At 38.7% G+C, this 22,155-nt stretch overlaps 4 protein-coding genes and 2 long non-coding RNA genes across 9 annotated transcripts; 3 read left to right on the top strand and 3 right to left on the bottom strand.

Moving 5' to 3' along the window:
* Positions 1–865: 865 nt before the first annotated feature.
* On the bottom strand, positions 866–2,160 carry LOC104743370 (uncharacterized). Its single transcript, XM_010464463.2, has 3 exons — positions 1,521–2,160; positions 1,102–1,397; positions 866–1,018 (listed from the first exon to the last, which is right to left on the bottom strand). The coding sequence occupies exons 1-3, from the start codon at positions 2,158–2,160 to the stop codon at positions 866–868; spliced, it is 1,089 nt and encodes a 362-aa protein (XP_010462765.2).
* A 5,401-nt stretch (positions 2,161–7,561) lies between these two features.
* Positions 7,562–9,234, bottom strand: LOC104740494 (cyclin-dependent kinase B1-1-like). The gene is made up of 4 exons (XM_087483268.1): positions 8,442–9,234; positions 8,274–8,343; positions 7,948–8,086; positions 7,562–7,835 (listed from the first exon to the last, which is right to left on the bottom strand). Exons 1-4 carry the CDS (start codon positions 9,058–9,060, stop codon positions 7,743–7,745), a joined length of 921 nt encoding a protein of 306 aa, XP_087339394.1. The 5' UTR covers positions 9,061–9,234; the 3' UTR covers positions 7,562–7,742.
* A 996-nt stretch (positions 9,235–10,230) lies between these two features.
* LOC104773168 (uncharacterized) lies at positions 10,231–10,619 on the top strand. Its single transcript, XR_015579454.1, has 3 exons — positions 10,231–10,311; positions 10,395–10,455; positions 10,542–10,619. It is a non-coding gene; the product is annotated as an uncharacterized LOC104773168 (long non-coding RNA).
* A 1,270-nt stretch (positions 10,620–11,889) lies between these two features.
* On the top strand, positions 11,890–12,475 carry LOC147927933 (cyclin-B2-4-like). Its single transcript, XM_087483345.1, has 2 exons — positions 11,890–12,106; positions 12,188–12,475. Exons 1-2 carry the CDS (start codon positions 11,973–11,975, stop codon positions 12,366–12,368), a joined length of 315 nt encoding a protein of 104 aa, XP_087339471.1. The 5' UTR covers positions 11,890–11,972; the 3' UTR covers positions 12,369–12,475.
* Positions 12,476–12,535: 60 nt separating this feature from the next.
* Positions 12,536–15,567, bottom strand: LOC104773164 (uncharacterized). Of its 4 annotated transcripts, none has more exons than XR_015579473.1 (13): positions 15,454–15,567; positions 15,236–15,354; positions 15,000–15,143; positions 14,767–14,897; positions 14,543–14,674; positions 14,278–14,444; positions 14,019–14,119; positions 13,658–13,804; positions 13,508–13,563; positions 13,346–13,403; positions 13,140–13,258; positions 12,896–13,006; positions 12,536–12,812 (listed from the first exon to the last, which is right to left on the bottom strand). XR_015579473.1 is itself a non-coding variant. In XM_010497742.3 (13 exons), the coding sequence occupies exons 1-13, from the start codon at positions 15,461–15,463 to the stop codon at positions 12,736–12,738; spliced, it is 1,377 nt and encodes a 458-aa protein (XP_010496044.2). In that variant the 5' UTR covers positions 15,464–15,567; the 3' UTR covers positions 12,536–12,735. The 4 variants fall into 4 exon arrangements, 2 of the variants coding, with proteins under 2 accessions (XP_010496044.2, XP_087339470.1); XM_010497742.3 differs by having other exon boundaries at positions 13,140–13,263; XR_015579474.1 differs by lacking the exon at positions 13,508–13,563 and having other exon boundaries at positions 13,140–13,263.
* Positions 15,568–20,805: 5,238 nt separating this feature from the next.
* Positions 20,806–21,877, top strand: LOC104773162 (uncharacterized). The gene is made up of 2 exons (XR_765037.3): positions 20,806–21,053; positions 21,625–21,877. It is a non-coding gene; the product is annotated as an uncharacterized LOC104773162 (long non-coding RNA).
* The last annotated feature ends 278 nt before the right edge of the window (positions 21,878–22,155 follow it).

Raw genomic sequence — 22,155 nt, 5'->3', positions numbered from 1 at the left:
CCGAGAAACTTTTCTCGCATTCCTTCGTCCATAGGAACTTGGTATCTTTCCCCGTCAATCGCATCATAGGTTGAGACATACTCGCAAAGCCTTTGACGAATCTTCGGTAATATCCAGCCAACCCAAGAAAGCTCCTTATCTCGATGGCATTCTTCGGACGTGGCCAGTCCTTTATTGACCTGATCTTTTCCGGATCCATGGACACTCCTTGGTCCGAGACAATGTGTCCAAGGAACCCGTCACTCTTTTGCCAAAATGAGCGTTTACTTAACTTCGCGAAAAGCTTTTGCTCCCTGAACCGCTCCAAGACTGCCCTTAAATGACTCTGATGAGTCTCCCAATCCTTCGAGTAGACAAGTATATCATCAATGAAGATGATTACAAACTCGTCTAAGAATTCTCGGAAGACACCATTCATCATCTTCATGAAGGCTGTGGGTGCATTGGTCAGTCCGAACGGCATGACCACAAACTCAAAGTGGTCGTACCTTGTCCGAAAAGCCGTTTTCTGAATGTCCGATGGTTCTATCAGAATTTGATGGTACCCCGAGGCCAAGTCTATCTTCGAGAACCACTTCGCACCTCGGAGATTATCCAACAGCTCATATATCCGGGGCAATGGGTACTTGTTTTTCACTGTCACCCTGTTCAACCCCCGGTAATCAATGCATAGCCTGAAGCTACCATCCTTTTTTTTTACAAACAAGACCGGTGCACCCCAAGGTGAACTGCTTGGTCTGATAAACCCTTTCTCCAACAATTCTCCCAATTGTTTCTTTAACTCCGCCATTTCTGCCGGTGCCATCCGGTAAGGCGCTTTAGATATAGGGGTCGTCCCCGGTTCCAGATCGATGGTGAACGGATCTTACCTATCCGGCGGCACTCCCCGTACCGCTTCAAACACATCGGCAAATTCGTTGGCTACCGGAATCTCATCTAGTTCCGTATTTTCCCCAACTTCCTTGGTTGTGATTGTGGCTAAGTACGCCTCACAACCTTTCTCCAGCATCCTTTCCGCCTGGATTGCTGAGATGATCAAACTTCCCGAAGTTGATCTTATTCCCTGGAATCTCAATGTTCCTCCTTTCTTTTAAAATTTACCCTCCCTCGGTGACAGTCAATGTGAGCCTTGTTCTTTCCCAACCAGTCCATCCCCAAGATAACATCATGTTTCATGAGTGGAATAATGATCAGGTCAGTAGGCATATCCACACCATTGACAATGACCAAAATTCCTCGAACTGTACCGGACGGGTACATCGCCTGCCCGCCGGCCGCTCGGACCATACCATATCCGGTATTAGGTTCTTGCCTGAACCCACCCTTTCCTATCATTTCCGGGCTCACAAAACAATGTGTTGCCTCCGAGTCAAACAAGGTGTGCGTTTCCACACCACCTATACTTAAGGTCCTTACACATTCCTCTAGAATGCTAAGTACCCCTGCCCCCCCCCCCATTGACATGCACCATGATGCTATGTAATTCACGAAGTGAACTTAGAAAGGTTTTCGTTACATACCAGTAATCGCCATGTAATTCCCAGCGGCAGTTTCCTCGGACAGCTCATACACGCGTGGTGCAACAGCCTGTCTCTTTGGTGGTGGCGGTAAGGATTCCTCGCCACGGTTTCCACGTTGGTGGGTCTGTCTTCCCTCATCAAGCTTCGGAAATTCCCTCTTAAAATGTCCCTCCTTTCCGCACAAGTAGCAGGACCTTGGCCCATTGCCATTGTCCATCCTTGGACAGTTTCGGATCTCATGGTCCTTACTTCCACAACGTCCGCATGCACCCAAGGTCTTCCAGCAAGAACCACTGTGGTACTTTCCGCAAGTCTTGCACTCCCCATACTTGGGTTCAGACCTTGCGTTATCCACCTTGTTCCACTTCCTTTTTCGGTCGGTGGTTTTGGCTGGGTGGGTCGAACGAGAAGAAACTCTCTCACGTTTGAGCTGTTTCTCCTCCTCTATTCTAGCTTCAATCATGGCCGCCCTTTCCACCACTTCCACGATCGAGTTAAAGACACCGTTCACGCAATGGTTGCGGATGTCCACCCTTAGTCCGCGGATAAAGCGACGGACTTGTGCTTTCTCATCCTCAATTTCCTTTCCCACAAAGCGCCTAAGGCGACTGAACTCAGCGTCATACGCACGTACCGTCATATCCCCTTGTACCAGGTTCAGGTACTCACTTTCCAGTCGGTCCCAAGCTTCCGGGGGAAATAATTTCTTGTTGAATTCTATCTCAAAGTCCGCATAGGTTAGGACTTGACCACATGTACGTTTCTCAACTTATACCCACCAGTCATGGGCTTCCTCTTCCAGGAGATGGACAGCAATGTCCTTTTTATACTCCCCCGGGCAGCGAGTGGAGTTGAAGTTTCTTACAAGTCGACTCCTCCACTCGTCAGCCACGATCGGGTCCGTACTTCCCGAAAAATGTTTTGTCTTTAGTCTCGTTACATGCTCCAATGCATCCAGGTAGTCCTTTCTCTTTCTCGGAGAATCTCCAGGACTTACCCCGATGGTCCCCGCAACAATCTTGCTATGTACCGTTGGTACCACAGGATCCGGTACCATCGCCTTTGTGAGCACGTCCAGTTGTGCCATCATGGCCTTCATCGTTTCCCACTGTTCCTGGGACGATGGTACAGCATTTGGTTGCCCATTCACGTCTGTAGCTCCGCTACTCTCTGGTTTATCATTATCCGGTTGTTTCTCTCCAGCCTCAGGTCCGGCTGTAATCAGGGTGTTCGTGTTCCCTGCGTCCGCATCGACCATAGTCTCCGCGTCAATGGTCCCATCGGCCACCTCCTTGCCTTTCTTTTTCTTTTCCTTGCTGCTCTTACCCATCTGCGAAATTATGCATTAGTCACGACCAACTTAAATAAACCGCAAACAGTAAGAACAACTACCGCGAGATCCCATAAAGCAGATGAGTGGTGATGCCCCAAACCCGCACTACCGGTCCTAGAACCAAGTATGCTCTGATACCAACTTGAAAGACCCCATCCCCGGCCATCCATGGCCGGAGAGGTTCTCCCGTCCCATTACACTACTTAGTCATATTTTAGGCTCCATTCCTTAAACAATGTTCATTCGCACATTCTGTGATTCATGTATAGAGTCTATATAATTTAATACTTAGATTAAGCAAACATTCGATATTTCATTAAGTAATCAAAGGATTCGATACAACTTATGAGTTTACATAATAAGCTAGTACAAGTTGTATAATCGATCCTAGCTACCCTTAACACCACCACTCATCTTCCCGGCCATGAGTCCCGCGCCTAAGCACTTCCTTTCCTGCGATCACCCTCCTTTCCTGAAATCCACGCAATGCACGCTAAGTACTAATAACCATCCAGTACAGAGGTCGGCCGGTAGAGAGTTATTCCGCGCATCAGTTCGGACGGTATACTGGGGAGTCTGTACAGATCCCTGTCCAACCACCGAGCCGCGTTTACTTTCCTCCGCCCGATCCGTCCATACTCGGACACCCCGGATGGTACGCTGATTGGTAGGGAGGTAGCATGCGCATCAGTTCGGTCGTTTCATGGCAAACCTGGCGGTTCCCGATCCACTTCCGAGCCGCACCTCCTTTCCTCCAACCAACCGGACCAACCAAAGCGTTACGTTTGCTCATGTTTGATGCAACTACCCCATTCCCTAGAGCCCATAAGGTCGGTATTGTACCGTACCTCCGAACCGTTAACCTTACTCGCCGAACTCTCTATCTCTAGGAACCTTCTTCCTGATCTTATACTCGAACACTTGAGTATTTTTGTGTATTTTTTCTGTTTCCGATGGTGTGTCCCAAATGAGAAGGAACGCCCTCTTTATATAGGGTCCTGGGCCGCGGTTTTGGCCCCAAAAGGCACCCTTCAGACGAATCCGTTCATTCGCTCATGTTCGCTCATGTACGCTCGGCCATACCCGTTCGGCCATGGCCGTTTGGCCGTGCCCTTTCGGTCCCGAGCTCCCAGCTGACCAGTGTACTGTCCACTATCGTCCAACTGGTCGAGCTGGGTCGAGCTGGGTCAAGCTCCCTGGCAGCTGGTCTAGCTGGCACTAGCTGGCCGAGCTGTCCGTAGCTGGCCGGAAACGATCCGCAGCTGGCAGAGAGCTGTCCACAGCTGGCCGAGAGCTGTACGGAGCTGACCGATCTTTGTCCCGTACTTGGCTTGTTTTTCCCACTGTCTAAGCTATCGAGTAGCTCTTCCCCGACTTGTCCGAGATCTCCCTACCTTCCCGGACCAAGCCACGGCCTACGATCCTATTCAGGATCGCGGGCGTTATAGGTGTCCTTCAGCCTCCGCTCATAGAGTGTCACCAGCTTGTTGTCAGCGGCCACGGACTGCAAGCAAACCAAAAGAAAACAAAAAAAATGAACATGGTACTTGTGTCAAAAAGAAAGACGGATAAAAGAAAGTAGAACTAGGTCTGAACAGCGGTTCCTCAATTCAGCTTACCTTTGCGTGAGCCGCCATCGCTTTGATGTAAGCCTCCCTCTCGGCGAGGTCCTTCACCAGCGGGACTTGACAGTTGGCGGTCTTCAAGTGCCGGAAGAGGGTGGCCATCCCAAGATGGTCTTCCACCGCGGAGGAATCTCGAGAGTGGGCAAACCTCCAATGGAATGGGCGGCTCGATGATAAGCCATTCCTGGAGGCAACCGGATCTCCAGCGGGGGCTTTGGGGTTACCTCCCGTGGGGTGACTTCCTCGGCTTTCACGGCTCCTCGCCTCAGGGACCCGGGGATTGTCTGTGCGAGCCCTTTTCGGCAGCAGGGACGGCTCACCATGAGTTGACTGCGAGCTGACAAGCATTATCTCCTTGGTCGGACCAGAAGGACCAGCCAGGGTCGCGGGGGTTAGGTTGACCTCCTCACTGCCTACCCGAGATGGGGTAGGCTGAACGGCGTGAAGGGCGGAGGCCAACGCTGCATCGACATCACCGACGCGGACCCTCCGAGATGGCTGCGACTGCTCTCTGAGCTCGCAAAGTGACGGCTTCCTGACCATGGCGCGTAAGGGGGTGGAAGTTGAAGACGAACTCAAAATATCTGATCACATAAAAAAACAAGGGGGGGGGGGGGGGCGGTTTAAGCTATTCTCTTCTTTTGGAATCTTATGGCTATGGGGAATCGTAAATAGTAAAGGAGGGATCGTTACCTCTACGAACGGGAGAATTATCCGCACCTTCACTCCTAGCTTGTTCAGCAAGGGGCGGCGGATTCGGATGTACAACGGGAACAGTTGGGACCGGAGCAAGAACAGCTCAAACTAGCGGGGCGTTGATAGCTGCTATGATGCGGGCTCGCGTAAACGAACTCCACCTAAGTTCTCCTCCTTGCAACCTCTCTGTTAGTGCTCGGGTCGCCGAAGTGTTCGGGGGCTCTCCGGAATCTGTCATGCGGAAAATAGAAGAAATATTAGTACGATAGCATGAATATTACAGTCACAACAACGACGGAGGAGTACAAGTGGCCAGGAGGTCATTCTGACCAACGCAAACGGCCCATTAGGTCGGAAGACGAGCAAAATTGAAGTCTCCCACCGACGCCGGAGTGACGCGGAAGTAGAAATACTTCTCTCTCCATCGCTCGTCTTTTCCGGGAAGCGCCTGGATTATCTCTAGGCCACAGCGGCGACATGTATAGAACATCCCGGGAAAGCCAGAATTGTGCTTGATCTGGTATAACCGGAGGACGTCGTCCACCCCGAGCTCGAGTCCAATTTCACGGCCTCTAACATATATTCCTATGACGTGTCACACAAAGTTTGGACACATCTGGGGAAACGCCATCCGAAGGCGTTGAAGGATCTGTAAAATGATCTTCGGGATGGGGAACACGAGCCCGCATCGTTTGAAGTATGTGGTGTATGCGCAGCAATAGTCCGGGGGGACAGTCTCCAGGGTGAACGGATCGCCGGAACATAGTATCATCTCCACGTTCGGGGGTACTCCGTGTTTTTGACGGAGGTCAGTTAAGTGGTTGACTGACGTAATCGGCGGGATGTGATTTCCCCAGAATTCAAGAGGAGCAATAATAACGCAAACAAAAGGCAAAATAATTGCGAAATCAACTAGCCAAGGCGGAAAAAGATAAACGTAGCAAGAAGGATGAGATAAGGGAACTAACGAGCAAAGAGTAAATCTCAGAAATTATTAAGCGAAGAAGAGAAGAGGAAAAAAGAAAATTACCTTGAAGTAGTGGACGAGTGCGCGGTTATGACGAGACGTGTGATTCATGACTTATAAGTCATAATGGCGTTGGTTTTCGTAATCCCACGAATCTCTCTCCCTTAATCTGAGCCGTTCAAACCTTTCGCCTCCACCGTTGGATTTTAGGAGAGAGGAGGTAATCATCACGGAGATCTCGGAAGCCGAGATTCGTTGTGTCTTCCCTGAGGAGGATCGCGAAATCAAAACGACGAAAGAGATTCTTTGGATATTCGCCTTTCAACTTTTCGAGATTAGGTTAAAAGGTTGGGGGGCAATTGTTGTGTTGGGTTTTGCTGGTTAGAGGTCCAATTGAAAAGCCCACTAAGAAGTAAACGTCAACCCAGTAAATGGGCCCGACATGAGCCCAGGAAGAAAGCTCGAGCGGAAGGGCGAAGTCAACCCGAAGATGAGGTCGGGAGATCGAGGTCAAGATCGCGGGCGAGATTATAGGAGGAGATTCAGGAGGAGTCGGGTTCATGGTTGAGTTTAAATATTTAGCTTTTGTAAAGAAAAAGAGGGTAATTAAAAGGAGCACAAAAAAAGAATATCAATAAAAAAGTCCAGTTCGCTTGTTCTTCATTGTTCCTGTCGATTTGTACCGAAAGTCTGCCCAGATCTTATTCTTTAATCAAATCTTTGTAGTTGTTGTATGTGGTATCAACATAGTGTGATGATTTTTTTATTCACATGATTCGTTTTTTTGAAATGATAGAACTTAACTATAAGAGTTGGACACTGTCCGAGCTGCCTTGAGTTTAACCTTTGCCTTATGTGTTTGAGGCTACCTTGTCAACGTAGGGTTTTAGTGTATTTTCATTCTCCATACTCCTCGATTACCTGAGATTTCTTGCAAGACTTGATATCTTCTAAAGTGTTCGTTTTTGGATGATTCATGTTGTTAAGAATTCTCATTCCTGAAGAATTTCAAACATAGCCAATTGTTTTCAGTGTATAACAATGGAAACTGAATTCGATATGTTTGTTGATTGGGTCAGGTTATTTACTGCACAAGCCTGAACTGGAGCGCTGATGGAAGCACCTTGTTCAGTGGTTATACCGATGGAGTTATTAGAGTTTGGGGTATTGGTCGTTACTAGTAATCCCATCACTAGTGCACTTGGTTGCTCTATCTGCTATCTCGTTGTTGGTTTTCTTTTATCACTTCATGTTTTTGTCAACAACTCATAAAGTACCCTGAGGTTTTCAGAAGGATGTTTGGTTTCATGTCAATCTAGGTTTGCTTCTTTATCCTATCACGTAAGAATCTTGCGGTTTTGAGTTACTCTTATTTTGTGTCAAATGAATCCATCAGTAATATATACCAAAAATAGCGGAATACTCTTGAATCTGTAAATTTGTATATAATCACTTGAAACTAACGAGTAACCAAAGGAGCAAACGAGTAAACAAACGAGTCATCATTTTTCTAACCCATTCACATGTTTTTTAAAAGCCGACTCAACAATGTGTTTTTTCACATTCACCCACTTGGTTTCTTTTGCAAGACTAGAAATCTCTCAAAATGTAGACTTGTCAAGGCTGTGAAAATATGGGTGATCAAGTGCTGCTTTTGCTGAAATTCTTTCGGCTGGATTCAACTTGAGCAGTTTCTGCATTAAGAGTTACAAAATTAGGAAAAAAGAGGAAGCAGAAGCAAGAGAATCTATCTTTTCTTTGGAGATGTTTTGCAAAATATTCAAGAGAATCAGGCCGGTTACTTACCGTGAGAAGATCAACTCCTTGAGGCGAAAGAGATGGAAAAGCACTTGCTAGGTCTTTGGGATGCCAATTTGGAAAGGAACTCCAGTGAATCAGAGAGGTAACACCCAGCCACTGCTGCTCGGTTGGTGTTCCTAGCAGACTCCATGAACCAAAACAAAAAAACAAAAACCATTACTAGTGTCTCTACACAAAGGCTGGTTCGGATAATCGCATGAATTCAGCAAATACAAAGGAGAGTTCAAAACAATGTTGTGTCAATAAATGATCCAATGTAGGTAGAGCATAGCAAGTGATCGAGGAAATTAAGCAGTGGAAAGGTAAGATACCTGAAGATTTTATGCAACTGAGAAATCTCGCTGTCGCCACAGAAAAGAACATCCCCGGTGACAATCTCAGCTGTGCAAGGTTTAAAGATTGACACCAACAAGAGATAAATAAAGACAGTGCAGAGACGGACGAATTGAAAAGGAAACAAAAACATCACTGAGACTAACCGAAGATGCAGCCAACAGCCCAGATGTCAACAGCAGTAGTATACTGGGTGGTGCCAAGAAGAATTTCAGGAGCTCTATACCAGAGCGTAACGACCTCGTGCGTGTATGTCTTGACAGGGAAAGTGAAAGCGCGTCCAATACCTAGATCGGCGATTTTAAGAAGTTGCTTATCTACCACCAGAAGAAGATTCTCTGGTTTCAGATCACGGTGAAGCACACCGTTGCTGTGACAGTGTGCGACTCCCTTAAAGATCTGAAACAGTAGCTTCTGGATCAGACAAGGATCAAGGGGCTTAGGGCTTTGCGATTTGATGAATTTCTTAAGATCAGTATCAAGGTACTCGAAAACAAGATAGAGATGGGATGATTTGGGGGATCCCAATTCGGCTGGAGATGGAACAACGGGCTCGACGCCTAGTAAGCGAACCACATACTCCGACTTCGACAACATCTTCAGAAGCGAAATCTCACGAAGTGTATTAGATGGAATACCTTTATCGACCATGTCGAGCTTCGTTTTCTTAAGAGCCACAAGCTTCCCAGTCATCTTCTCCCTTGCTTTGTACACTTTCCCGTACGATCCTTCCCCAATCATCTCGAGCTTCTCGTACTTCTCCATCACCGCTTCCTCTGAGATCTTCCAATCGAACTATCAAGGATTCAAGGTTGTTGATTATGATGACTGATGAGATCGCTCGTTTCGTCCCCCTCTCTCTCTGTAATCGTACGTACGGAACGAAATGACCTAATTAAAAAAAAAAAAATCAAAACCAATCAATTTCTTTTAAAATCCGGATCAATTTGAATTGGTTTACTTGGTTTAAACAATTAACCGGTCAGTACTGAATAAAAAAGGAGGGAAAAACCGTGGAGGAAACGACAAAATTTCTTGTTATCAATTGCCAAAACTCCCAAACGAACATTTTTAGTTTCTCCAGCTCCAATTCTCTCTCTCTCTCTCTCTCTCTGTCCTCTCTGCGATTTGTTTCTCCTCTCTGAATCGTACTCTCGACGGAAGAAGCCATGGCCGACGCAACGGAGAAGCTCCAAAAGCTCGAATCAGCCGTCGATAAGCTTTGGGAGATGAGGTTTGCGACGCTGTTACGCTCTCGTTTCTTCATACTCAGTGATCCTTTTCTCCATCGTTTATACTGATCTGTTTCCCTTGTTTCAGTGAACAAGAGAAGTACCTATTCATCAGCCTCGTTACACGCTACTTGAGGTTTGTCTTCTCGTCACCTGCTTCCGCTTCCGATTGTTGAATCCGCGAATCTGTATTTCGTGCTTTGATCGTAATTTTGTTGAAATTAACTTTGAATCGGTGAAGATCTAAGAGCTTCTAGCCTTCGAAAATACTCGTCGTGTATGTCAGAGATTTTTCTGAGATGATCCAGTTAACGTTTGAGAGATTTCTCTGTTCTTAGACGTAGCTCTGTTTTTTTTTTGGAAACGATCGAGTTTTGGTTGAAAATTGTATCGGATTTGTGGTCAGATCTAGAAAATTAGCTTCGTATTACATCTAGAAGACACAATTAGTTTCTAAATTCTCTGATTCTCATATGAAATTGAGCGGCGAGGCCCAGCACGGTGAAGGGAGTAAGATCCAGATACCTAAAACAGTTCCTCTCAGTGAATTACCTATCGTCGTCGGAGGTATATGTTCATCTTGTTTACAAGTTTGAATTTGATTTAGCTTTCTTTATGCTGGATAGATGCTATGTGTGCTGGTATATCATTGGATCTCTTCTCCATACCATTTCAAGAGTATTTGGTTCTTTGCTGTGTGTTTAGATTCCCAGATCAAGCATCTCTTGGAACAGTTCTCGATGATAAAGATGAATGAATCCTGGGGAACAACAGGATGCGCTACGTAAGCTCTCAAACAACTCACTTTCAGGATATGTGAGTGTCATTTTCAAGCAATAGGTTTGATGTTTCTTGTTTCCATTGCAGTGTGTTTGTGGAAGTCGAAGAAGGAGTCACTGTTCTTCACAAGATTACTAACGAGATTGATGTTCGTCAGTTTTTCGTTTTTTTTTTTGTTTTTTTTATTTCTAAACCTTGATGCCTTTGCATAACTCACATAGTGCTTTCCGGCAGAACCTTAATACCGACTATGACTCCAATATTCCGGTGATTTTCATGAGCTCATTGACTGCAGATCCTCACACGAAAAAGGTACTTATATGTTTCACCTCTCTAATTCTATATTTGCTTGTACTTGTTCCTGACATTTTTTCCCTTGTTCAGATTTTGGAGGATGACAGCTCAAATGTTGACTTTCACTCTGTCTGTCAGGTACTTCATGTCAATCCAATTACAATAAAAAGAAGAGACTTCATTTATATAAACGATTCATTTCTATGTTTGCTATAGATCAAGTATCCCTCTATTCTTGCGGATGACTTTGTGCCATGTCATAGCAAGGATGGTTGGTATTCTCCTGGCGATGCGTTCACATCCATGTGGACCTCTGCCACGATTGAATTTTTATTAACACGGGTACTCTATTGGTCAGAACATATCCTTGATGATTGTGTTGCGGTTCCCATTTTAAGTCCGGGTTTCTCGCTATTCAGGCCAGGAAATATGCTTTCATCTCCAACGCAGACAACTTGGGTGCCGTTGTCGACTTGAGTAAGTTTGCTCTTTTCTTGCTTTGCTTTAGTTGCAGTTGGGGGATAGTAACAAATTTCGGGTGTCTTCAGGAATCCTGAACCACGTAATCCAGAATAAAATTGACTATTGTATGGAGGTCGCTGATGATGCCTTGGATCCTGCTCTCAACTCTTCAAACCTATGGGTTAACGTGAAAGCCCTCAAAAAGCTTCTGGAAGCTGAAGCTCTTAAGCTAGAAATCATCCCAAAACTGAAGGTATATTATGTTTACGATCATACACTTAACGCGCTGCATAATTTAATTTAACTCTGCTCTTCTCTCCTCAGAGAGTTGATGGGGACACAATTCCCCAACTGCAAACTGAAGTTGGCTCTGCAATAAAGTTTTTCAGTAACACAATTATTCTGAAAGTACCTCGGTCACGGTTTCAGAAGTTAACTCTTCTTGATCAGGTACACTCAAACCTATTCTAAGAAGCAACATAACTCGGTTTCTGATGGTTCTTTTAACTTTCTGTTAGGATAATACACTCCCACCAGATTTAGCCACTTTATCCGGCGATATTGTTGAACAGCTCGAGGTTAAGGAGAAAGATTTTGTGAATATTTTGGCTTCCGACATATTCACCTCAAAGAAGGAGATGGAGGTGAGGTTTTCTGTACCGTGGGCTTATATGAAGGAGCAGAGTTATATGAAGGAGATGACATATTCACCTCTCGTTTTGTGAGCTTATATGTGTGTGCATCTCCTTTATATGAAGGAGATGACAAATTCTGAGATCGGGGTTTGCATCTCCTTTAAGCCTGAAAGCTTTCTTCTGTATGGAAACCAGCTAATGAATTGCAATTTTCTTGTTTCAGATTGAGCCTTTATCTCTCTTCTTCATTGAGCTTTGCTTTTCTGAGTTCGAGATGGTGGAGTGTCGTCCATCTATGCTAGCAGCGTCAGCAATGTACACTGCTCAGTGTACAATGAATCAATCTAAAGATGCTATAACACTTGCTGATTTGAGCACAGTCACAGGCTACACAGAAGGCGCAATTGAGTAAGAAGAACAAGTTTCTCTCAAAACTTATTTTGTTAGGTATATTGGGGATTCTCTGATGCCTGTTGTGATTTGTTGAAGGGAACTGGCTCGCAAGATGGTTACTCTACATCAGGAGATAGCAAAAAAATCATCATCACAGGGTATGCGTGCACTTTACTTGAAGTACATGAAAGTGGATCAGCTTTATGCTTCCAGAAGGACACCTGCTGCGTTTTTGTTCAATAAGAAGAGAGGGAGAGAGGAGGGCGAGAGCGACTGAGCAACTTCATCTCACATTCTACATCAGTCCTGCTTTTACAGAAAGAAAACCCCAACTGTTTTACAATGACCACTTCTGAAACTTTATGAGTAAATTGCTGAACAATGTCTTGGAAAAATGTTTTTCATGTCTGATTGTAAGCCTGAAACTATTATACTACATTCATCTTGATTTCTGTAACTTTGATTTCCTCATCAGTTTACATAGTTTTCATAAATTTCAATCAAGTTCACAAGTTACAACAGCTGGATTTCAAAAACTATGAAATTTGAACATACTTATTTTCTTTTACTTTATTAAATTAGTGGTGAAAACTCTAGATTGCCTGCCCCTCTCCAAGTCTACAGTTTTATTTCTTGAAGACTTATTAAAATACTTCCATTATTGCTTCATTCGACCCAAGCCATGCCCCGTGAACAATGCTACCATTCCAGTCTCTTTGCCCTGAAAATCCGACAATTGAAGTTTCAGTTCCCACTAGAGATAAAGAAGTCAAAATCAGGATTAAAGATCAGTGAAGCAAGTACTTTCAACAGCAGACCAACACACAACTGAAGGGACAGTGTTGGAGAATTTATTTTCAGACAGAAGTTGACCAGATTTGATACTCCAAATTCGAGTATAGCAATCAGTTCCTCCTAAATCAAACACCACAAGACAGAAAGATTTAAAAAAACTCAAATCATCTTATTGAAATCAAACTTGTGATGCTTATCAAAGATCCAACATAAGGATTCTGTTTTCCGAACAAATATGGTTCCTATTTACTACCTGATATAAGAAATCTTTCCGACGGGTCGACGCCAAATTTGATGCGAAAATTAGAATTCACGTGTCCTTCATATGTCTGTACAGCTACCCCTTTGTTGACCATGCGTTGATCATATAGCCTGATCTAAGAAAAGAGAAAAAGATTGCTCTCTAGAAAATCTCTTTGCAAAGTATACGCAGAAGCTAGAGCTACTAGAGGTACTCACTGTCCCATCCATGGAGCTTGCCATTAAGTACTGATCATAAGGTTTCAGTGTCTTCAGGCTAGAGAAGGAATGAGTGAATTATATAAAGCTAGTCACGATAAAAACAAAAAAAAAAAATGAAGTAGAGAGAAGTTGCCTATATGGTTTCAGTCGTTTACAAACCATGTAAGAGATGAGGGCATATAGATTAGTTGAGACGGATTTATGTGTCCTTGGAGCTACCAAAAGTAATATATATTTAAGAGAAAAGTATCACCAGAAGGATGTGAGGAATGCTCAAGAGAGAGATGAAAAGCTGTATCTTAGAAGTACCTCGAACCATTGTTTATTTGTAGTAGTTTGACCGGCTTGACTCGATGATTGGTGATGTCTTATCTGGTGTCTAATGAGCCTTGGTCTCTCACGTAGATCAAGAGACACAATGGCTCCATCTCTGAGCCCGCATTGAACAATGTTTCCCTGGGCGAAAGAAGTAGAAACATCCTAAGAACATATATATGTTTCTGATTAAAAACGAAGACACGGCCTAACTAGTCAGAAGAGAGGTTCAGACAGCAAACTTGGCTCGAGAGACCAGTGAACGAACTTATAGCAACGAGAAATTGAGAAACAGTACTGATCCAACTAGAAATCGATGCATCTCAAAAGCATAGATGAATTTAGAGGACGATACCGATTGATGAAACTGTAGGGCTAAAACATCGCTTTCGCTTCGGAGGAAGTATGAACCAGCTCCTGTTTCCAAATCAACCAAAGCAGCGCCTAAGTCGGTACCTATAATACTTAAAAAGAAATCCTTAAGGCACTGGTAAAATTATATCTGCATCTCCTTCTACTGTTAGTTTGCTCTCTATAGTAAAAAGTGTATCCGTAATGAAAAAAAAACAAATCATGGTGGTGGTGACAAAGTCAGAAAGAAAGATTTGAAGTACCAAGAGCTGCATGACTCCCACTTATATTGCAATCAGCTGTCCAAATGGTACACTCAAAGGGAACATCATCACTCCCTTGGATGCTTTGCGTAGTGATTGTGTTACGCCCCTCAGCAAGATTTAAGAAAAAAACTGACCTACGCCCAGTTCTTCTCAATGTAGTTATTCTGTTTTCTCTCCTGTCAAGGTTTTTTTTTTTTTTTCTACAAATGGGAGAGAAACCAAAAGAAAAATAGAGATAAAAGAGACATTTTTGGAAGGATACAGTGCTCGGTTCACGGGGTGGAAGTTGCCAGATCTTCCAATCAGCTGAATAGAAGATATACTAGAAACCTCCGGACGAAAAGAGTGTGGAAGTCTCCGTACTCCGTAAAAAGTGCGTGCGACTCCAAGTACGCTGCAGCAAGAAACAAACTTCCAAAGCATACATAACTAAAAAGTTCTTCAATTTATACAAACATGGATATATATAAATTCACACAAACCGACCTCAAGGTGCCTCCTGTACTGCCTGCTACTAAGATGTTCTTTCTGGTCAGGCCTCTAGATGTTTGTATATCAATCTGCATGTATTTCAAAGCAGCATTCCCTGTATTTTCCGTGGAAGGGTATTTCCATACCTAAAGTATCATATCACTATTACCATTACAACAACAACAAACAAAAAAAACAGAGAAATAGTTTTGGTTCACGGTGGTAGTAATAGAACTAGTAATTAATACCGGAGGAGTAGAGCCTTGTGTCTTATAAATCTCTTCCTCGAAGTTTGACTTTTTCTTATTGACATGAATAACTTTGCCATTTAACTCTCGGGAAGAAAGTAGCGTCAATACTTTTAGTTTGGTTCTCTTCTGATAGTTAGATTCCTGAGATATTATTATTATAACATAATTAGCTCACTAATTCTACTACAAAGACTCGACCTTAACACAAAGGTGAAATTTCGAAAGTAACAGACCTGGACAGGCTTTGAGTCGTGACTTCGTTTCGTAATTGAAGAAAAAGAAGAAAATTTTGAACGGCCCAAAAAGGGGAAATATCTCTTCTTCTCTTCGTCGTAATAACACCCGGCAACTTCTGAAAATCAAAATTTAATGAAAAAGAAACCCAAAACATGGATCTGTCACTGAAACCTAGCTCAACAAAAAGTATCGGAGAGGGAAGACGATTCAAGACCTGGCCTCATGTTTGAATGTTTCTCTGTCTTTCTCTCTCAGACTCCGGTAAAGACGCTAACTTTATTTTTATTATTTTTTTTATTTTTTTCTGCAACAGACAGGCTAACTAAATTTATAGGTTCTTTTTAGGTTTTTGTTTTGTTCAATGTTGGGCGGGCGCTTTAGGGAATTGAACCGGATACGTATGTATTTAATTCAGTTTTGGTTTGAATTCGAACTGGTTTGATCTGCTGACTGATTTACAATGGTAACAATTTTGTACAGTAAATTAAAATCTATATTAACACTTTTTAAATATCTTTTTTATTTATACTAATTTTAAAAGTTATTTATAAACTGAACTCCTAAAGTATTGCACAAAAAGACAATAACTAATACTCCCTCCGTTTCATAATATAAGATGTTTAGAGAAGTATTTTTGTTTCATAATATAGGATGTTTCCGACTTTCTATGCAACTTTTAGATTAAATTTATATTATATATTATGCAGACTTGTTTATGATTGGTTAAACTTTTTAAAAGTAATTATTTCTTAATATGCGTGTTTTCACTAAAACATCCTATATTTTGAAACAGAGGGAGTATATGGCAAAAATTAAAGGGAATCAATCTAAAAATACCAACCAATCTAAAAAATGGCATATTCCTTTGAATATTACTCTTTCTCTCTATCTTTCACAAATTATATTAGTTAGCATCATATAAAAAAGTTATATTAGTTATAATTATATATATCCTTAACAATAATTTATAATGTAAAATTGAAAACAAAACTTGGTGGAACGAGCCATTTATAGATATTGGCGTAATTTCTACATATGATGACTTATACCCTATATTTAAATATATAATTGAATACTAAATCTCTATATTAGTAAAAGAGAAGTACAAAATGAATTCGAGTCGGGTCAAAATTAGAAAATTACCCGAAATCAACTAAATTGGATTCGGGTCAGAAATATCGGTTTTGTTTATAATGGGTTATCGGGTTAAAATCTGAAAATGTATTTAAATTATGCAATATTTATTTAAATTTAAATTATACTCCTAAGGAAAACTAAACAAACATTTCCAAAAACAAAAACCATATTAATTACGAGAATATTGGTTTTCCTATTATTTAGGAAACCCATATATATAATTTTTTAAATAAAACCATATTTCTTATTTAGAAAATAGCATATTTCTTATATGACTAAAGTTATTAATAACTAATTAAGAAAAAATGTAAATTTTACTACGAAATAATTTAATAAAAATCTTTAATTTTTTGAAAAGAGAATATTTCTTAAAACAAATTTTTAAAATTTTACAACAATAATATTAAGTTTGTTATAAAATTATATCTGTAATTATAATAAAGTACATAATAATTAATAATGATAATGTAATTTATCTACAGCATCAAATAGAAAATAATTTAATTATATGATGATTTTAATTTTATAAACCATTACAAAACCTTTAATGGATTATCGTTTAAACAAACTTACCATAATTAAAACGTATAAATATATTTTAAAATTTTGATTTAATGAAAATATCTAAGAAGATCAATTTAAATTTAGCATTCCCCAAATATAGTACCCAACATACAACTATAAATATATTCGAATACCAAAAACCTTTAATGTTAATTATTCAGACTATAAAAAAATAACCATATTTAAAAAATGTTTAGAGATAATAAGGAAATCTCAATAAAATCAATCACCCTAATAATTAGCACTTGACATAAGTCACATAACCACTCGAAAATTAAATGAATAATTTGATTTTGATATTTTTGGGAGCAATAGTGTATAATTTGATTTCAAACCTACAAACTAACCAAAAATTAAATTAAATTTTCAGTTACACGTAATAGTTTACAAAATCATATCACAATAGTTATTATTATATTTGCAAGTATAATCTTAATCTTATATATGTTGAAAAAAAATCTTAATCATAAATATAGATTTCGATTTTTTGGAAATTGAGTATATACCTCGAATCTATATTTAAACATTTGATTCACAAATATATTATTAAGATTATATTTATGACAGTGTTAATTAACCCTAAATATTGAAACCGACTTTATTTACCCTATAAACTATGAGATATCACATGCTTTAAGCATGGGTTAACATTAAAAAAAATATAATATAATAATAAAAGTTATTGTTATATTTTTTTAAAAAAATATTTTGTTTGGGATAATATTTATTTTTATTTATTCTGTAAATCTATTAGTCTATTTGAATATTAATTACTTTAGAATATTATAGTATTTTATTTTTGACATATTATTACAGTTTTATATTGTTTGTTTGTTGTATTTGCATCATTATTTTGTGAAATATAAAATATTAATTTTAATATTATAATTGTGAGCAAATAAAAATTATTAATTTATCATCTATTTAAATTTAGTTTTACCAACCGGCCATTATGGAAATTAAAACACACATTTTTCATAGATTGGGTAATATATATTCGTTTTTAAAAATTTCAAATCACAACATATGTAGAAAAAAATTTGCATTTGATTAATCATAAGTATTATATGAAAATTCCAAACAATTTGTAAATAAAATAAAATAAAGATGATAGGAGATCATAATTTGAAATCTTAACAAAATCTTCGAATTAGTTATTAAAAATAATTATATTGTATACTTGGATATACAATCTTAGTTTTTAAAATTCTAATTGGTTTATATTTGTTTTAAAAAAATATTTACTAATTTTTTTCATAATTTATTAGAGAGAGAAAATATTTTTATTTTTATTTTTTTAGATTTTTTAATATTTGATCGGTGAGTGTTTTTTATTTTTTAATTAATTATATTTATTTAAATTAATTAATTAAGCTTAATTAAATTTTTCTAATGGCAATTGAATATAATTTTTTACACATTTGAAGGTTAGTTTCATATTTGTATTTCTCAATTAATATAGTAGGATATAGAAGTCGACTAACATATTCACTCCTCACAAATCATTGAAAATTTTCTATTTTTATTGATATTTTTAACGTATGTCGAAACAATGACTGTTGCATGGTTTCAAACGAGATATACATGTTTCTTGAATCACTTCGATGAAACATATGGTGATATTTTTGAATCTTCTTTTTTTTTATAGCAATGATTTGCTCATGTGTCAATCTGTTAGTTTTTATATAAAGACCAATTTTTTTTTTCTTTGGTCATGATTTGTTGATAGATTGTGTTTAACTTGGATACAAAAATAAATCTGAATGTATCCAAAAATATATGGATTTATAAAAAAAAAATATACATACTTGAATGTAGCTTTTGTTTTTATGTGCTTCAATTTGACATATAAACACAGTTCACGGCCATATATTTTAATGCCCCTTAACATATTTTTCAAAAAATTTGAGAACAGATTTGACTTTCTTTTGCATGAAAGGGAGAAAGGAAGATATGTTGGCTGAGATAAGATAATTGTTGGTAGAAAGGAGAGAATTTGATATATAAGCTCATTGAGATTTGATATTACCAATTTCTTTTTCATTCTACTATTTTATCCAAACCCATTACACAAATATATGATTTAATGTAATTGATTATACTAAAATTTATATGTCGTACATGTCCGCAAATATTCCTCCGCGCTGTAGCGCGGGTGAGATCCTAGTTACACATGTATTACAGATTAAATTTTGAAAAAAAAACTAAAAACCTAATTCATACAGTTTTATTAATATCAAATTAAAAACTATAAGAAACTAAATCATTATATGTAAAAATTAAAAATTATTCTGCAATATATCACAAGTTAAAATTACATATGATTCACAGAATAAAACTAAAAATAATAATAGTTTGAATGATCCTTGACAAAAAAAATAAAATAAAATACTAATATAATTTGAAATTACAAAATAATTGAGCAACGAATGAACGAAGTCAACGAACTAATATGAAAGTACTAGACATGATTTAGATTGCAACTCTCAACAGTTGCTTATTGTCGCGAAAACTGGTATAGTGAAATAGTCGAACAGCCTTTTTTACTGCTGACGTGGCATTTGTCGTATTTGATTCACTTCCGCCATTGGTATTTCGCGCCAAAGTTGTCTTTTTTAACTTGTATTTTATTTTTTTATTACTCACTCGGAAGCTAGCGACACCGGCGATTCGGGCATAAAGAAAAATCCTCAAGAACCCTAACAAGAAAAAGAAGAGAAGGTAAGGAGAAAGCGGAAATGGGCATAAAGGATTTTCTCTGGTTCATGAAACCTTACATCCTTCTCATTCACATCCAGAAATATGCCGGAAAACGAGTAATTCCCTCCGTTTCTTTTTTTTTACGATTTGTGTTTCCATTTCTATACAGGAGTCGGTCAATATTAACTACACAATAAAGTCATGACGTTGAAAAGATTCATCTCTAATTCTCTATTATGTACTCTGATTATCTCACATATTAATTTATCATTTTTAATAATTTATAAAGATCAATATAATAACATTTAAAGATATAATTATCCATTTATAAAGTCTATTTTGTTTTGTAAAGTCTGTTAGCTCTATTTTGTTTTGTGATTCAATAGATAAATATATAAAGATCAACATAATATTTATTTATTTTAAAATTTGAGGTTTTTGAAAACAAAAATATTTTAATAAAAAATATTTTGATCTTTGTGATTTATGCAAAATGAAAAAATGATCACAAAAGAATAAAAATATATAATATAATACTATTTAACTAAACCATCTAAAGATGAAATCATTATTATGAAAACTAGCACTATAAATTAAATTGATGAGTGAAAAACAGAAAAAAAAAATATTAAATTTTAACCAGAAACATTGAAATGAGGAATATTTTATACACAATAATTTTATACATAGTTACTAAATTTTTTGATAATTTTTATTTGATTCAATTTTACTATACTACAGTCTTATGTTTACAATAACATTAAGAAAAACTCTTTAAATCAATTTTTAACTTCTATAAAACATAATAAACATAGCTTATCAATTTGTAATAATTTGTTTTGTAGTATTTGTTAATTTTTGTTCTATAGAAAAATTTATATATTTTAAACTCTGTATAATATGTAACAATACCAAAAAATGTTGACACAAGTATAAAGTTTAACTTGCACATCAATGCTATAAGAAATTCTGAGATTCATATTTTAGTAGAAAAACCAAAAATATTTCTCTGATGTTATGTTAATAAAAAAATATTCTATTTTAACAAAACTTCATAAATATAATAAAATTTATTATGCATGCAAAGACGCGTTGACTAATACCTAGTTACATATGATTTACAAGTTTATTCTAAAAATATTAATAATTTGAAATCATACAAGTGGAGGCAAAGACGGTGTTGTTTTGCTGTGGGATTTGGCTGAGGGGAAGAAGCTTTACTCTCTTGAAGCTAACTCTGTGATCCATGCCGTTTGCTTCAGTCCCAACAGGTACTGGCTCTGTGCTGCAACTGAACAGGGTATTAAGATTTGGGACCTGGAGAGCAAGACCATTGTTGAGGATTTGAAGGTTGATCTTAAGGCTGAGGCCGAGAAGGCTGACAACAGTGGTCCTGCTGCCACCAAGAAAAAGGTACACACATACTAACAAACTAACTCATGACTTGATTTCAAGTTTCACTTTGGTATTGATAGAATGCTCTGTTGTTGTTTGTAATGTTGGTTATGTCTGATGATTAAGTAGTAATCTAGGTCTGTTGTAGGAAATGAGGAAGTTCATTGAAAAGATTGTAATGGATTGATTTATTATTAATCTAGGTCTGTAATTCTGGTTGAATTCTTTGCTACGTCATGTGAGTTACTTGTGTTCTCGTCTTTTGCCTGTATTTTAGCTTCACATAGAGGCATTACCGTAGATGCACCCTCTTGGTCAGGATATGTATCTGTGAAACCTGTATAACAATTGCGTTTTTAGTCTATAGATTTGAGGCTACCTTGTCAACGTAGGGTTTTAATGTATTTTCATTCTCCATACTCCTCAATTACCTGAGATTTCTTGCAAGACTTGATATCTTCTAAAGTGTTCGTTTTTGGATGATTCATGTTGTTAAGAATTCTCATTCCTGAAGAATTTCAAACATAGCCAATTGTTTTCAGTGTATAACAATGGAAACTGAATTCGATATGTTTGTTGATTGGGTCAGGTTATTTACTGCACAAGCCTGAACTGGAGCGCTGATGGAAGCACCTTGTTCAGTGGTTATACCGATGGAGTTATTAGAGTTTGGGGTATTGGTCGTTACTAGTAATCCCATCACTAGTGCACTTGGTTGCTCTATCTGCTATCTCGTTGTTGGTGTTCTTTTATCACTTCATGTTTTTGTCAACAACTCATAAAGTACCCTGAGGTTTTCAGAAGGATGTTTGGTTTCATGTCAATCTAGGTTTGCTTCTTTATCATACCTTATGTTTTCCAAATTATGCATATTTTAAGAAACCCCTTAAGAAGTTGTGTCTGTCTGGAGAAAAGGGTAGTCTGTGTAGCCCACCACGGGATCAGAAGTGTAGAACGTTGATCTGTCGTACTTATTCAACGGCGCATTGAGCTCTAATCTCCTCGGCAAATCAGGATTCGCCAGGAACGTCCGTCCATAAGCCACCAGATCGGTTCTTCCCTCTTCCACCGCCTTGTTCCCATCATCTCTAGAATAACATCCGGCTACTATGAACGTGCG

This window comes from Camelina sativa, chromosome 14, assembly GCF_030686135.1.
Source record: "Camelina sativa cultivar CO46 ecotype springtype chromosome 14, ASM3068613v1".
NCBI classification, from domain to species: domain Eukaryota; kingdom Viridiplantae; phylum Streptophyta; class Magnoliopsida; order Brassicales; family Brassicaceae; genus Camelina; species Camelina sativa.
The sequence above is the reverse complement of the archived record's forward strand: the minus strand, read 5'-3'. Positions and strand labels throughout refer to the sequence as shown.

What these genes read in the sequence shown, in the direction of transcription:
- LOC104773164 (XM_010497742.3), bottom strand. An exon ending in ATGCCCTCATCTCTTACATG is followed by an intron (nt 13,404 to 13,507) that starts GTTTGTAAACGA and finishes TTCCTTCTCTAG; the next exon opens with CCTGAAGACACTGAAACCTT. An exon ending in GGAAAGATTTCTTATATCAG is followed by an intron (nt 13,007 to 13,139) that starts GTAGTAAATAGG and finishes TGTTTGATTTAG; the next exon opens with GAGGAACTGATTGCTATACT.
- LOC104740494 (XM_087483268.1), bottom strand. Translation starts at nt 9,060, where the DNA reads ATGGAGAAGTACGAGAAGCTCGAGATGATTGGGGAAGGATCGTACGGG. An exon ending in CAGTTGCATAAAATCTTCAG is followed by an intron (nt 8,087 to 8,273) that starts GTATCTTACCTT and finishes TGGTTCATGGAG; the next exon opens with TCTGCTAGGAACACCAACCG. An exon ending in AAGGAGTTGATCTTCTCACG is followed by an intron (nt 7,836 to 7,947) that starts GTAAGTAACCGG and finishes CTCTTAATGCAG; the next exon opens with AAACTGCTCAAGTTGAATCC.
- LOC147927933 (XM_087483345.1), top strand. Translation starts at nt 11,973, where the DNA reads ATGGTGGAGTGTCGTCCATCTATGCTAGCAGCGTCAGCAATGTACACT. An exon ending in TACACAGAAGGCGCAATTGA is followed by an intron (nt 12,107 to 12,187) that starts GTAAGAAGAACA and finishes GATTTGTTGAAG; the next exon opens with GGAACTGGCTCGCAAGATGG.
- LOC104743370 (XM_010464463.2), bottom strand. Translation starts at nt 2,160, where the DNA reads ATGACGGTACGTGCGTATGACGCTGAGTTCAGTCGCCTTAGGCGCTTT. An exon ending in GAATTACATGGCGATTACTG is followed by an intron (nt 1,398 to 1,520) that starts GTATGTAACGAA and finishes CCTTAAGTATAG; the next exon opens with GTGGTGTGGAAACGCACACC. An exon ending in TTGACTGTCACCGAGGGAGG is followed by an intron (nt 1,019 to 1,101) that starts GTAAATTTTAAA and finishes TCAGCAATCCAG; the next exon opens with GCGGAAAGGATGCTGGAGAA.